The sequence below is a fragment of the Hyaena hyaena genome, unplaced genomic scaffold (genome assembly GCF_003009895.1).
Source record: "Hyaena hyaena isolate Hyena2069 unplaced genomic scaffold, ASM300989v1 scaffold_30, whole genome shotgun sequence".
In the NCBI taxonomy this organism is placed as follows: Eukaryota; Metazoa; Chordata; class Mammalia; order Carnivora; family Hyaenidae; genus Hyaena; species Hyaena hyaena.
Window position 1 is genome coordinate 678,248 of NW_024080662.1, and position 12,913 is coordinate 691,160.

General features: G+C 42.0%; 1 protein-coding gene across 6 annotated transcripts in view; it reads right to left on the minus strand.

Moving 5' to 3' along the window:
- Positions 1 to 5,335: 5,335 nt before the first annotated feature.
- Positions 5,336 to 12,913, minus strand: part of RBM6 (RNA binding motif protein 6) — a 92,609-nt gene continuing 85,031 nt past the window's right edge. For all 6 annotated transcript variants that reach the window (XM_039228061.1, XM_039228066.1, XM_039228062.1 and 3 more), the window contains 6 exons: positions 12,586 to 12,681; positions 10,808 to 11,068; positions 9,032 to 9,106; positions 8,215 to 8,312; positions 6,197 to 6,323; positions 5,336 to 5,582 (listed from right to left, as the gene is read on the minus strand). In XM_039228061.1, the coding sequence (XP_039083992.1) occupies positions 5,457 to 5,582; positions 6,197 to 6,323; positions 8,215 to 8,312; positions 9,032 to 9,106; positions 10,808 to 11,068; positions 12,586 to 12,681 (783 nt within the window). In that variant the 3' untranslated portion in view covers positions 5,336 to 5,456. The remainder of the gene's footprint in view (positions 5,583 to 6,196; positions 6,324 to 8,214; positions 8,313 to 9,031; positions 9,107 to 10,807; positions 11,069 to 12,585; positions 12,682 to 12,913) is intronic.

Below are 12,913 nucleotides of genomic sequence, written 5' to 3' on the forward strand. Positions count from 1 at the left end.
CCTCCTCTATAACATCTATCTATCTATCTATCTATCTATCTATCTATCTATCTATCTATCAGATAATTAATTTTGGTTCAGGCTGCTATAAATACCACAGACTGGGTAGCTTATAAACAACAAAAAATTATTTCTCATATAGTTCTGGAGGCTGGGAAGTCCAAGATCAAGGTGCCAGCATGATCAAATAAAGGTCCTCTTCTGAGTTGCAGACTTTTTGTTGTATCCTCACATGGTAGAAGGGTCTAGAAAGCTCTGTGGGATCTCTTTTACAAGAGCACTTTTTATTACTCCATTTTCATGAACTTAATAATTTTTCCAAAGGCCTCACCTACTAATACCTTTAACTTTGGGGGTTAGTATTTTAATGCATGAATTTGGTGAGGGGAGGGAACATATGCAGATCATTGCAGTATCTACACACACACACACACACACACACACACACACCTTTTCATATGTACTTATATATAAAGTCAAACTTACGGGGGACGAGTAGATATATGTGAAACTTATGTATATACTTATATATAGTGTCAAACTTAGAGGGAAGAGTAGATGTATGTAAAACTTTCATCACCAGAAAAAAGTAAAAAAGTATGTGGCCCCAAATATGGGTTCAATGAAATTTAAAAGTTAAACATAGGGGCACTTGAGTGGCCCAGTAGATTAAGCGCCTAACACTTGATCTCAGCTCAGGTCTTGATTTCAGGGGTGTGGGTTCAAGCCCTGCATTGGACTCCATGCTGGGTGTGGAGCCTACTTAAAAAGAAAAAAAAAAAAAAAGATATAAAAGTTAAATACAGATAAAGGTCATTGTAAACCCCAAAATGGATGATGTAGATGCTAAGAATCCAGAACCTGCTAGGCTTAATGACCATTAGCAGTTGACGGCCTCATTCCTAAAGCAGTTCAACAAGCACTTCTGAGTATCCCTGAAGTGCTTGCTAGATTGGGCTCATCACTTGCCATAAAAGCTGTACGGCTGTTCATAAATGGTACAAAATCATCTTTAAACTTGAAGGAGTTGCCTAGGGAAATAAAAAAAAGATGGACTCCATCCAGAATGAAGTACCACCCTCCCAAATTCTCTGGTAACTGATCTTTTTTGTGAGCACTGCCCAGTTGAGCTCCAGAGCAGTGCCCCCAAAGGCCTGTCCGGCAGCTGATATGGGTCTCGAAAAGTTTAACAAGTTCCCACCTAATAAAGAAAACAAAGACAATTATTGTTTGTTTAAGATTTTATTCTTAAATAATTTCCACACCCAACACAAGGCTCAAACCCAAAACCCGGAGATTGAGTCGCATGCTCTGACTGAGCCAGCCAAGGTACCCGTTTCTTGTTTTAAATAAAGCCACATATGTTCAATATAGAGCAAAGTCCTTTAAGACTGCTTTTCCTAATATTCTGAAGTAAAAAAAAAAAAAGTTCTCGGGTACTGGGTGGCTCAGTTAAGCGTCTGACTCTTGATTTCAGCTCAGGTCATGATCTCACGGGTTCGTGAGATTGAGCCCTCCCAGTGTCAGGCTCTGTGCTGACAACATAGAGCCTGCTTGGGATTCTTGCTCTCCCTCTCTCTCTGCTCCTCCCCTATTCAAACACATGTATACTCTCTCCCTCTCAAAATAAATAAGTAAATATGAAAAAAGTTAATGAAATGATCTTTTTTCCTTAATTTTCCACATCTTGGCAAAAGAAAAAAATTAGTTCACATATTTTGACCTCAGGCTGCTCCAGAATAAGTAGACTTATGTGAGAACTCTTGCCTATACCAAGAAACTGGTTTCTTTTGTCAGAGATGCACTTTGATGAACCGACAGAGATATGCAATCACACTTGAATTCAACTAGTATTATTCATGAGGCATTATTCTCTCATTTACTGGGTGCCTACTGTGTTAGACCCTAGGGATAGTAAAGAAAATTACTCAAGATCTCTGTCTTATGTAGCTGGCATCCTGATCAAAGGCTCAGAGAACTGCCCAGGGACACCATACACACCTTTCACATTCATTCCTACTTTTTATCAATACCCAAAGTACTGCTTTAAAAATATATGGAATACTTTACACCTTATTTCCAATAGCAAAATTTCCTTAAAGTAGCAAAATAAAGCTAGAAAACAAAACTAGGCAAACTACTCTGAGGTCTGAGCTTAGACACTTCCTTCAGGGAAGATGCTACCAATAGCTTGCTATACTCATTCCCTCATCATTTCAGTAATTGCTCAGTGTCCATCTTCCTCAGTAGATGATTCCCATGGACACAGAGACCAACACTGACTTTGCTATAAGCCCCAGTAACGAGTAGGCTCTTAACACATTCTTAGGGGGTGCCTGGGTGGCTCAGTTGGTTGAGCGTTCTATTTCAGCTCAGGTCATAATCTCATGGTTTGTGAGTTTGAGCCCCGCATCGGGCTCTGTCCTGACAGCTAGCTCAGAGCCTGGAGCCTGCTTCAGTTCTTTATCTCCCTTTCTTTCTGCCCCTCCCCAGCTCATGCTCTGTCTCTCTCTCAAAAATTAACATTAAAAAAATTAAAAAAAATTCATAAAATGACCACTAAATAACTTGATGGTGCTTTTGCTCGGCAGCCAATAATTGGTGTCAACTAAGCAGCCCATAAAGGAATCTTCAATAGTGAAGCATTTGATGTGTTCCACAGTTCAGTCTAGGCTCAACAGGGTAACACGAAGTTAACAAGGAAAACCTGGTCTTGGCAGTTTAGGACAAACTTGGACCAGCTTTTAAGAAGTATTTTGACATCCTCATTGATGTACTCAGAAAGAAATGAGATGCACCACAGATGTATCCATAGGCCATCAGACCAGAAAGGCTCTTGGAATGCATTTGTCTGGGGCTGAAAGAGTCAAATGGCCCATCTACTGTAATGCTACACTAGTGGTAGCAAGGCCCAGAACCCGGGACTCTTGATCCCTAAGCCAATGTGTTCCTGATTTCGTTTCCCTTTGGAAGGGGTAAAAAAACAAAAACAAAAACAAAACTTAAGATTAAGAAAAAGGGATTATATTGGAATGCTTGGGTGGTACACTTAGTTAAGCATCTTGATTTTGGCTCAGGTTACGATCCCAGGGTTGTGAGATGGAGCCCCGCATTGTGCTCTGAGCCGAGTGCGGAGCCTGCTAGGATTCTCTGCCCTCCAACCCCCCACCTGCCAAAATTAAAAAAAAAGAAAAAAAAAAGGGGATTATATCTGGACACAGCATGGCAAACAATGTAACTTCGTATTTATCATTCCCGTTGGCAGAAATGTTTTCTCCTAGGTATACATCTACTTCCTCTTACATCTCCCACCCCTCAATGCCGATTCCCTCCAAAACACCAACATCTCCAAACCCTATTTTACAGAGCTGTCCTTGGTTCTTCCTTATGCAACCAGACTATGCCCTTAGACCAGGGGTTGCAAACCACAACCTGTGGACCAATTCTGGCCTGCAACTTGTTTTTGTAAATAAAGTTTTATAGGAACTCAGCCACAATCACTTGTTTTATGTATTGCCTATGGCTGTTCTACCACTACAATCACAGGGTTGAACAGTTTCAAGAGAGATCATCTGACCTATAAGGCCTAAAATATGGACTTTCTGGCCCTTGATGGGTTGTTTACAAATTCCCACCTTACATCACCAACATGCTCTTATAAAGCTGTAGTTCTCTTCCTAAGAAATATTCCTCTGGGACACCTGGATGGCTCAGTCAGTTGAGTGATTCTGATTCTGGCTCAGGTCATGATCTGAGTTTGTGATTTCAAGCCCTGCATCGGACTCTGTGCTGACCATGCAGAGCCTGCTTGGGATTCTCCCTCTCTCTCCAGATAAATAAATAAACTTAAAAAAAAAAATTCCACCCAAGACATTTGGAAAGTGCAATTCTTAGTACTGTTACCTGGAGAATTACTTTTTTAAGTTTTAATACGTTTATAGGATATATAGTCCTTTTAACTGCAAAGAAAAAAAAACCTTCACTTTTGAGGCAAATCCTGTGAAATGGTATGAATGATATGGTAAAAACTTAAGAAAGATTTGAAAGAGGGTATCCAAAGATACCTCCTCTTTGGAGAGTTTTAGCCATGGAGGGTAAGAAAATCTAGGATATTGGCTGCAGGGGAGTGAAAATTCTTTTTTTATTTTTTAGGTGTATGAACTCTTTATTAACAGACAAGGCCTACAGATTTACTTCTTCTGGGACTCGCCCACAGTGCAGCCACGGTAGCCTATGGTCTTAGTGTGCTGGCCTCGGACACCAAGTCTCCAGAAGTGGCACAGTCCTCTGCAGGCCCCAACCAGCTTCAGTCGTTCCAGGTCTTCACAAAGTTTGTTGTCCAGACCACTGGCCAGAACCTGGCCGTATTCTCCATCCTCCACATCCTTTGTCTGTTCAAAAACCAGTCTGGGATTTTATACTGGCATGGATTCTGCATAATGGTGAACACACATTCCATTCATCCTCAGTGAGCTCTCCAGCGCTCTTGGTGAGGGCTTTTTTTTTTTTTTTTTTAAGTTTATCTATTTTCAGAGAGAGAGAGAGAGAGTGAGCAGGGGAGGGGTAGAGAGAAAGGGAAAGAATCTCCCAGCATAGAGCCAGATGTAGAGCTTGAACTCAAGAACTATGAGATTGTGACCTGAGCTGAAATCAAGAGTAAGAGGCTTAACCAACTGAGCCACCCAGGCACCCCAGTGATAATCCTTACTATGCCAACTCATTGTGGTGATCATAACTGGTGATGCACTGAGCACCCAGCAGGTCCCCAGAAAAAGAACTGTCACACTGCAACTATCCCAAAAGTGGTGAAGTCAGAAGACGGCTTAATGAGGTGCTTTTTCCACTGAATAGAAAAGGAAAGTAACTTTATTTATTTATTTCTGAGAGAGAGAGAGAGAGAGAGAGAGAGAGAGAGAGAGAGACAGCATGAGCACAGGAGGGTCAGAGAGAGAGGGAGATATAGAATCTGACGTAGGCTCCAGGCTCTGAGGTACCTGTCATTACCTGTCAGCACAGAGCCCAACGCGGGGCTTGAACCCACGAACTGTGAGATCATGACCAGAGCTGAAGTCGGACGCTTAACCAACTGAGCCACCCAGGCGCCCCGGAAAGTAACTTTAAAAACCTGATAGTACTGACACAAGTTAGAGTTCACAGGTCACAGCAACACATCTACTCACACTGAAGCAGGCCATGTCCCCAGGGCTCATGGTAGCACTTGCTGCCATTTCAATGTCACCTCAAAGGGCTGCACCAAGGCACACTCTCTCTCCTACCATAAGCCCTACCCCCACCCATCTATGGGAGAAAAATATAACAACCAAAAAAAAAAAAATCACATTGAAAAAAAGTTTATTTAAAAAAGTTCTAGCAGCAAGAACAGTAACAAAACAAAAGGAGACGGACAAACAAAACAAGAAGGAGGTTGTGTCCCATGGGACTTGTCTCTCCATCCTTTAATCTAGTTCTTTATACCGAGCAAACATGACTCTTCGCACAGCGTCTCGGTAAGTCTCGTTGGACTGTCTCTTGCTGGTTCTTCCTGGAGCTCCCACACTGGGGCCCCTCATCCGGCCTTCAGTCTATAACACAAAGACAAACAATGAAATGAGCTCTATGAATTAATTAACCTCAGGGCTGGCCTTTGATCACAAACATTTCTGGACCAGTAAGGAGCAGGATATAGGAAAAAATTTTAGAATGTTTAATTAATTAAAAAATACCTAAGATGAATAAGGAGGGCAGTGCTGCTATGGCTTCAGGATATGAGATTCAACACCAGACATAGGAGAAGCCAGTTTCCTATCTCCTATATTTGGCGTTTTCAGAGGGGAACCAAATCAACACAAAATGGGCAATGTTCCCTCCTATCACCTTTTCTCTCTTTTCGTCGTGAAATATGAGGGGGCAAAGCCCTTCATGCTCCTCAAACTTTAGCCATTTTAGCTCTTCTGATGACCTTCTCTCATAGATGGTTCTACTTTTTATTGTGGGTTCCCTGGTTCTTTTCACCACATTATTCATCAGTCTCAAACTGCTCAATTCCCATATTTCCCATCTTACCCATGTAAGAGTAAGATGAGCCCCATTCCCACTCCCAACCAAACTAAAAAGGACCCAGAATGCCTAGCTAGAATCCAATAATCAAGACTGACGGGCTTCACGCCACCCCCCAACAAGATGGAAACCATTTCACCTCCTCTGCTGAAGCCAATCCAGGATGGGCATATCCGAGGCCTGCCCCCTTCCTCCAGCCAGTGGTCTGTTGGACACAGCCTCCTTTGTTGCTGTCAATACCTTCTTTACCAACAGGTTTACGATCACTGCAAAAGAAGCAGAAATACTTAGATACCAACACTTTCAAAGTGACCATTTGTAAGCCTAATATAATCCTCTGTCCTCTTGATTCAGTTTTGCTTCCTCTTAAGTATATTAAACAACATTTTTGAGTGCCTACTGTCTACGCAACAGGGTTTGTCCTGGGGATGTAGAGAGATGACTAAGACCTGACCCTGTGCATGGGGAAGGACATGAAGAGGATAATATGTCCACAGATGCTTGTAACACACCGAAGAGCTCAGCCATGGACGTGGCACCAGGAGATATCTCCTATGGGAACACAGGAGAGAAAACACAAACTCTGAAGGTACATCACCAAAAATGATGAATTCCAACAAGAGGGCACATCTGAACTGACCAAAAGCATGAGAGGAAAGGAGGCCACAAATAAGTGAAAGAATACGATTTGTCCAGCAGAGCAGTGGTAGCCTTGAACATCATGCTAAATTATGACTCTGGACTGCATCCTTCAGGCAAAAACACAACAAAACAAAACACCAAAAAATCCCTGAATTCTAGGCCTCCCTCTAAGCAAGGTATACCTTCATAAAAAAAAGTGAGTTTTAGAGATTTCTGTTCATAAAGATAGTTTTGGTGGCAGAGTAGAGAGTACACTGAAGATTCAAGAACAGAGACTGAGAGTAAGGAGTCTAGTTTGGAGGTGACCTAGAATGGGGGACAAAGCTTAATTAGAGATGTGACCAGTAACAACACAGTGGATAAAGGAGGAAGATTGGGTTAGACCACGTAGACCAGGATGCAGTGATGTTATTAATCTGAAAAAGGAACACAGCAAATTTAGCAGAACTCGAGTATGACACATGATAAAATACTGAGTAATTGTTTAATATGAGGAGCCTAAGAGGTCTCCAAAAGAACATGCCCAGGAGGTAAATGGAGATAGTGATTTTGCACCTAGAAAACTGAACTGCCTTGGGATGGCTGAGGTCTTAGATACCTCAGACAGTCCAGGTCAAGAGGGTAGAGCAGCAAGAATAAAAGCATTGAGGGTAGCGTCCTGGAGAAGATCTGGAATTTCCCAGAAAACCAAGAGAAGCAGGAGAGAAGAATAAGAAGGAAGAGAACCTGTAGAATGTGGTAGGTTTGGTGCCAAGAATACAGAAGAGTGTCCTCCTGTGCCCAGCCCAACTGAGTCAGAGCTAAGGTGCTCTTGCTTCTCCTGACGGACTTCTTCATCATTGCCTTAGCCCAGTATATTTCAAACTGCGGAGAATGACCTAATACGGTGTTACATTGATTAAGTGGTCCTTCCTTAGCACTTCCTAAGAATGCAAACAGAAAAAACTAGAATAAAAATATCAAAGTTTTATTACACACAGTAAAGAAATATTTTTTAAATAAAGTTTATTTAAAACTTATTTTGAGAGAGAGAGACAGAGAATAAGGGAGGGTCATCAATAAATTCTATATAATTCTGGGCTCACGACTCAGGACTATCTGACTAAAAACAAGCACACAAATCTAGAGATCATGTATGTCTATCAGCAGCCAACCATTCATTCAGTGCCTATGTGTGAGAATGGAGGTTCTCTAGAGAAAAAGCCCAAGACCGTGACATCCTTATGAGGTACAGCATTACTGATGAGGAGAGAAAAGAGTTCCCAGTCATGACCACTCCAGCCCTGGCTTTGAGCAGCTAAGCAGCCAGACAGTTTTCATGCAAATACACGTATTTCCCAAATAAAGCCAGGTGGTCAGAGGCTGGAGTGAACCTCATGCTCAAGAAGTTCAGACAGAACCTGCTCCCGCTAATCTCAGTCACCCCTGACAGAAAAAGAGCAGCACAGCTGGAGAAGGAGACAGTTTCATCATTGGGCTCTGGGGCCAAGGCTGAGTGAAAAGTTCCTGGCTTACCTGTCAGTTTCCCTGGAGTATTTAATTCGTTTCCTTTCTGGAGAGTCAAAGGATTGGAGCTTTTCCCTGCGATCACTTCCTCTTTCTTTAAACCTTCCCTGTTGGTAAGCAGAATAAAAGATCTGAGATTTCCATCTAAGGGGGTGGAGGTAGTGGGGAAGCTTCACTTTATTCCTGATATTCTTTCTAACGTCAAGGGAGTTCAACTGGTAACTCTTGGAATCTCTTGCTACTTCAAATACTCTTCTTGAGAAAGCAGTGGCTTTTCTGACTGGTAAATTTGAGAACAAAGAGCTATTGTGCTGGACTCACAGCTGTGTTTTCCTCTTCTGAGGAGGAGGTGCTTTCCAGGGGGCCTTCAAATGAGGATTCCTAACAGTCACATAAGACCTGGCCCTGGCAGTGAAGCCTGTGGCTGTGTAGGTGAGTCTACCTAATTATGTGATCTAGGCAGCAAGTCCATTCAGCTCTAAATGAAACTACTTCCTCCAACCTAGCCTCAAATAGTAAAAGATGTCATTTCAGCAGCCCTATCCAACACTCATTTGTTAATTTTAAAAGCTGGACAGGAAAGAGAAATGCTATTTATTTGACCTATCTGAAGACCCTAAACTAACACCATTAAAAAAAAAAAAAAAAAAGATGTAATTTATAAACCATGAGCTGCACCCATTTTAATGTAGTTTGAGGAGTTCTGATAAACGTATACACCATCTTTTAGGGCCTCTTCATTTTCTTTCTTCAGCACAGCCTACAAATTCCATACCACAAAGTATAAAGGGTTGGGGTAAGGGAGTAACAGGTCACCAAAGCTTACCTCCTGTTCTCTCCTTTCCAGATAGGCTAGCTCCTGCTCAGACTGTTTTATCTTCCGATGGATTTCCAGGTTTTGCTGAGAAGAGAAAAAGTTCTAGGAGTACAGGTCTAGAAAAAGTGGACCTAGAAAGTGCTTCTAGGCCCTTCCTAATAGCTGTTTTAGGACTGTGGCTCCTTTCACGGACCAACTTTCCTGAGTGATCACTGTAACCTGTAAGCAACAATTCTTAGCTAGACTGGCTTTAGGCTCACAAATGAGAACCCCTAGTTCAAATGCTGGCTTGTCACACAGATTAGTTTTGCAGTGTAGCACGAGAGACCTTATTCTACTACTCTCTAAAACATAGAAAACACAAATCTGGGTTATAAAAATTATGAAAGAGTGGAATCTGAGCACACCAGTAAAGAAAATGAAATGCCCACAATGCTCTGCCTACCGCAATCCACAGCGCCCCCACCATTCTCAGACACTATTCACTTTTTCAACCCCCCAGAGAAACATGAAAAGGAGAAACCAAGGTCCTAAAAGAACAAACAGACTGCTCTGAGAGTCCTGTATTGCTTGAGGGTTCTACACTTCTCAAGCGTGGCACTATTACACAATACCCTCAGGCATATATAAGAAACTTGAGATGTCCAGAGCAGCTCTTGTATGGACAGGGGATTCTTTGCACTGGATCACTGCAAGGAAAGGAAAAAGTACTACGGTCCACTTTCTATGGTCCCAGGGTCAGTTCACCAGACTTCTGGCTCCTCTTTCCTGACATTAGCCATTTAATAGCATTTTCATCAGAGAGCTTAAATTTATTTTTATTTAAAAAAATTGTATTTATCCTTTTATTTTTTAAAAATTATGTCCAATGTGGGGCTTGAACTCATGACCCCAAGATCAAGAGTCACATGCTCTACTAACTGAGCCAGCCAGGCAACCCCAGAAAGCTGAAATTTAAATGTGTCAGTCTCATAAGTCAGAATTCTAGAAGGTCAAAGGGACTTGGGAAGTAATCTGTTGCAGGGAGTGTCAGGAGCTTCTCAACCCCTAGAAACTTTGCAGAGCCTCCACAGAGGCAGCTGGGAAAAGAGGTGTGCCTATTACCAAAAGCAGAGCTTCTTAACTTTTAGCTCCATAAGACTGTGTTTTATACTGAGGCAAAGTCTAAATCCAATCTCCTCACTAGCTCTAGCAACATCTGCTAGAGAAGGAGTGTGAAATAAATCACCCTATACTGAGAACACGAGTCTGTCTATGGGCTTTGTCCAGAATTTGGCTCCTTGGTCAGTATATCTAAATGGAAAGACTGCAGGGGAGGGCTGGTGTAGGTCAGTTTAACACCCCACAATAGACGTTGTGCCATTGCTTATAGCAATGCCTCACCACATGAAGAGATGGCAAAATGTACCCAGCTTTGGGGAAAACTGCACAGTATCAGAGCTAGACAGAACCAGGTGAAAGCACCAAGTATCACAGAAGAGGCTTATCTGAGGTCCAACTGTTAGCATAATTGAAGAGCTATGATGAGAAACTCAGCCAGTTAAGTTTCCTACTCTACGACCCCCTTTCCTCCTGTCTTCAGTGCAGCCTCCATGTTTGGTGCCCCAGTCCCAGCCATGCTGCTTGCCTTGGGTCTACACAGTGAGGCTTTGGAAGGTGAGCACAGCCTTAATGCAGAGCAACTCATAACAAAAGCTGGAGGAACAATTCATTTTGATACTGGACTGTGATGCTCATTGATAGTAAGGGTCCAAAGTCTGAAAGGTCAGAGCCCCTTCCCTATACCTTGTGCAGATCTGAGAGCTGCTGGTGTTTGATCAGGACTTCTTTGTTGGGAAACTGCCTTCTGCAGAGCAGACAAGCCAGTTTATTCCAGTCAGTGAGTTTGTCTTCTTCGTTCTCCTTCTTGGTCAGCTCCTCCCTTTGTGGGGTCTGTGCTGTGCGGGGCTGTGGAGGAGGGGTCTGCTCCTCCTCCTCTTCCTCCTCGTAGTCACTGTCTCCTCCATATTCACCCAGGAGGCCTATGAGTGGGTTTATCACCTTAGGCTGGAAAGAGAAGGCCAGAGATTAACACTAACCTAAATCTATATCGTGGGGCCTGTTCTCTGGATATTCCAATATGAGTATATCTCATTTCTTCTCTTTTAATTTGAATAATGAACAATGGGCTCAAAATAGGCCCACTGACCACACTGGTCCTTTCCCATATGGAAGGCAACATGGTTTAAGCTTGACTTTTCTCCTTGATCACTGAGATAAAACCAGAAAGCTTCCCTTAGAAGTGACTGTAACAACAGAACAGTGAAGAAAAAGAAGGGAAAGAGGAACTGACACAGACATGGCAGTTATGAGTTACAAAGAGGAAGAGATAACAACCCCCAAGCCACTGTAATCCATGAATAAAAGGAAAGATAAACTTTATTAAGGCTCTAGTAACCCCTATAGCAAAAAGGATTTAGGAGGAGAATTAAAAAAGCAATGAAGGAGAAACTAATTTGACAATAAACTATTTGTAAAAAAAAAAAAAATAAAATAAATAAATAAATAAATAAAATAATAAAATTAAATAAATAATAATAAAGTGTAAAAAAAAAAAAAAAGCAATGAAGGATAAGTTCTCAGGTAGACAGATACAGCTCCTGAGTGAGCCAAAGGCATGGATTGAACTGATGCTACAATGAATTATACTAGTACTATGGTGCAGACAAAGAATATTTACCAGTAGTTTATAGGAGCTGTGAAATAATGATGCACGGTCATTGGCCTATGATCAACCAAAATAAAAATAAGGCATGGCCACCACTGTTGTATATTTACACTTAACCTCCTGCGATTGGAGAAGACCATCATTTTAATCATCTAAAAAAAATGGGTACCAATTTTAGCACTGTTTACTCTGGCCAGGCAGGCAAACTGTCAAAATGACTATGCATGCACTCCACATCTGCAATTCTTATCTGGCACCAAAAAGGCAGGAAAAAATGGAGTCAGGAAAATGGATGTCCTGGGTCATTTAGAAAAGAAGGATTAACAAGACCAAGATTGGGGTGCCTGGGTGGCTCAGTCAGTTGAGCGTCTGACTTCGGCTCAGGTCATGATCTCTCAGTTCGTGGGTTCGAGCCCCACGTCAGGCTGTGCTGACAGCTGGCTCAGAGCCTGGAGCCTGTTTCAGATTCTGTGTCTCCCTCTTTCTCTCTGACCCTCCCCTGCTCACATTGTCTCTCTCTGTCTCTCTCTCAGAAATAAATAATAAAAACATTAAAAACAAAACAAAACAAAACACAAGACCAAGATTATAACTTGAAAAGGGCCAGACACTCCCCTGTCTGGTGGGAATGGCACAGGGTACAAAGAAAGAGGACAAATAAATGCCTCTGATTCTTCAATTATATCCCTATTAGCAGATAGGAACATTTATCCCAGGCTCATATTCAAGAAAAGTCCTTGTTTGTAAGACAGAGAGAACAAAAGGACCAGCACCAAAGTGAGGTATCAGCCTTTAAACTTCCTTTCCCATTTGGAACCAGCCCCAGCCTCAGCCCAAGGCCTTGGCTTAGCCTTACCGGTGGAGGGCTCTCTTCTTTCTTCACAGTGGGAGGCAGGGGCTTCTTAAAGACGTCCTCTGCGGGGGCTGTCCCCTCACTGGCATTTTCCTGAAACTGATCAAATCCATGATAATTCTTACATAATATTCATAAAAGCTGGGTTAAGAGTTAATCCTGTTGAAATTAGTCAGATTTTCCAAACTTCCTAATATGTAATGTTGCTATAATGCTTTCAAAATTAAAAAAAAAAAAAAAAAAAGCCTTTAAAAACATAACATTCAGTGTATATTGAGTGGTCACTATATGTCAGGCACCAGATGAGGCACTTATATGCATTATCATCCTC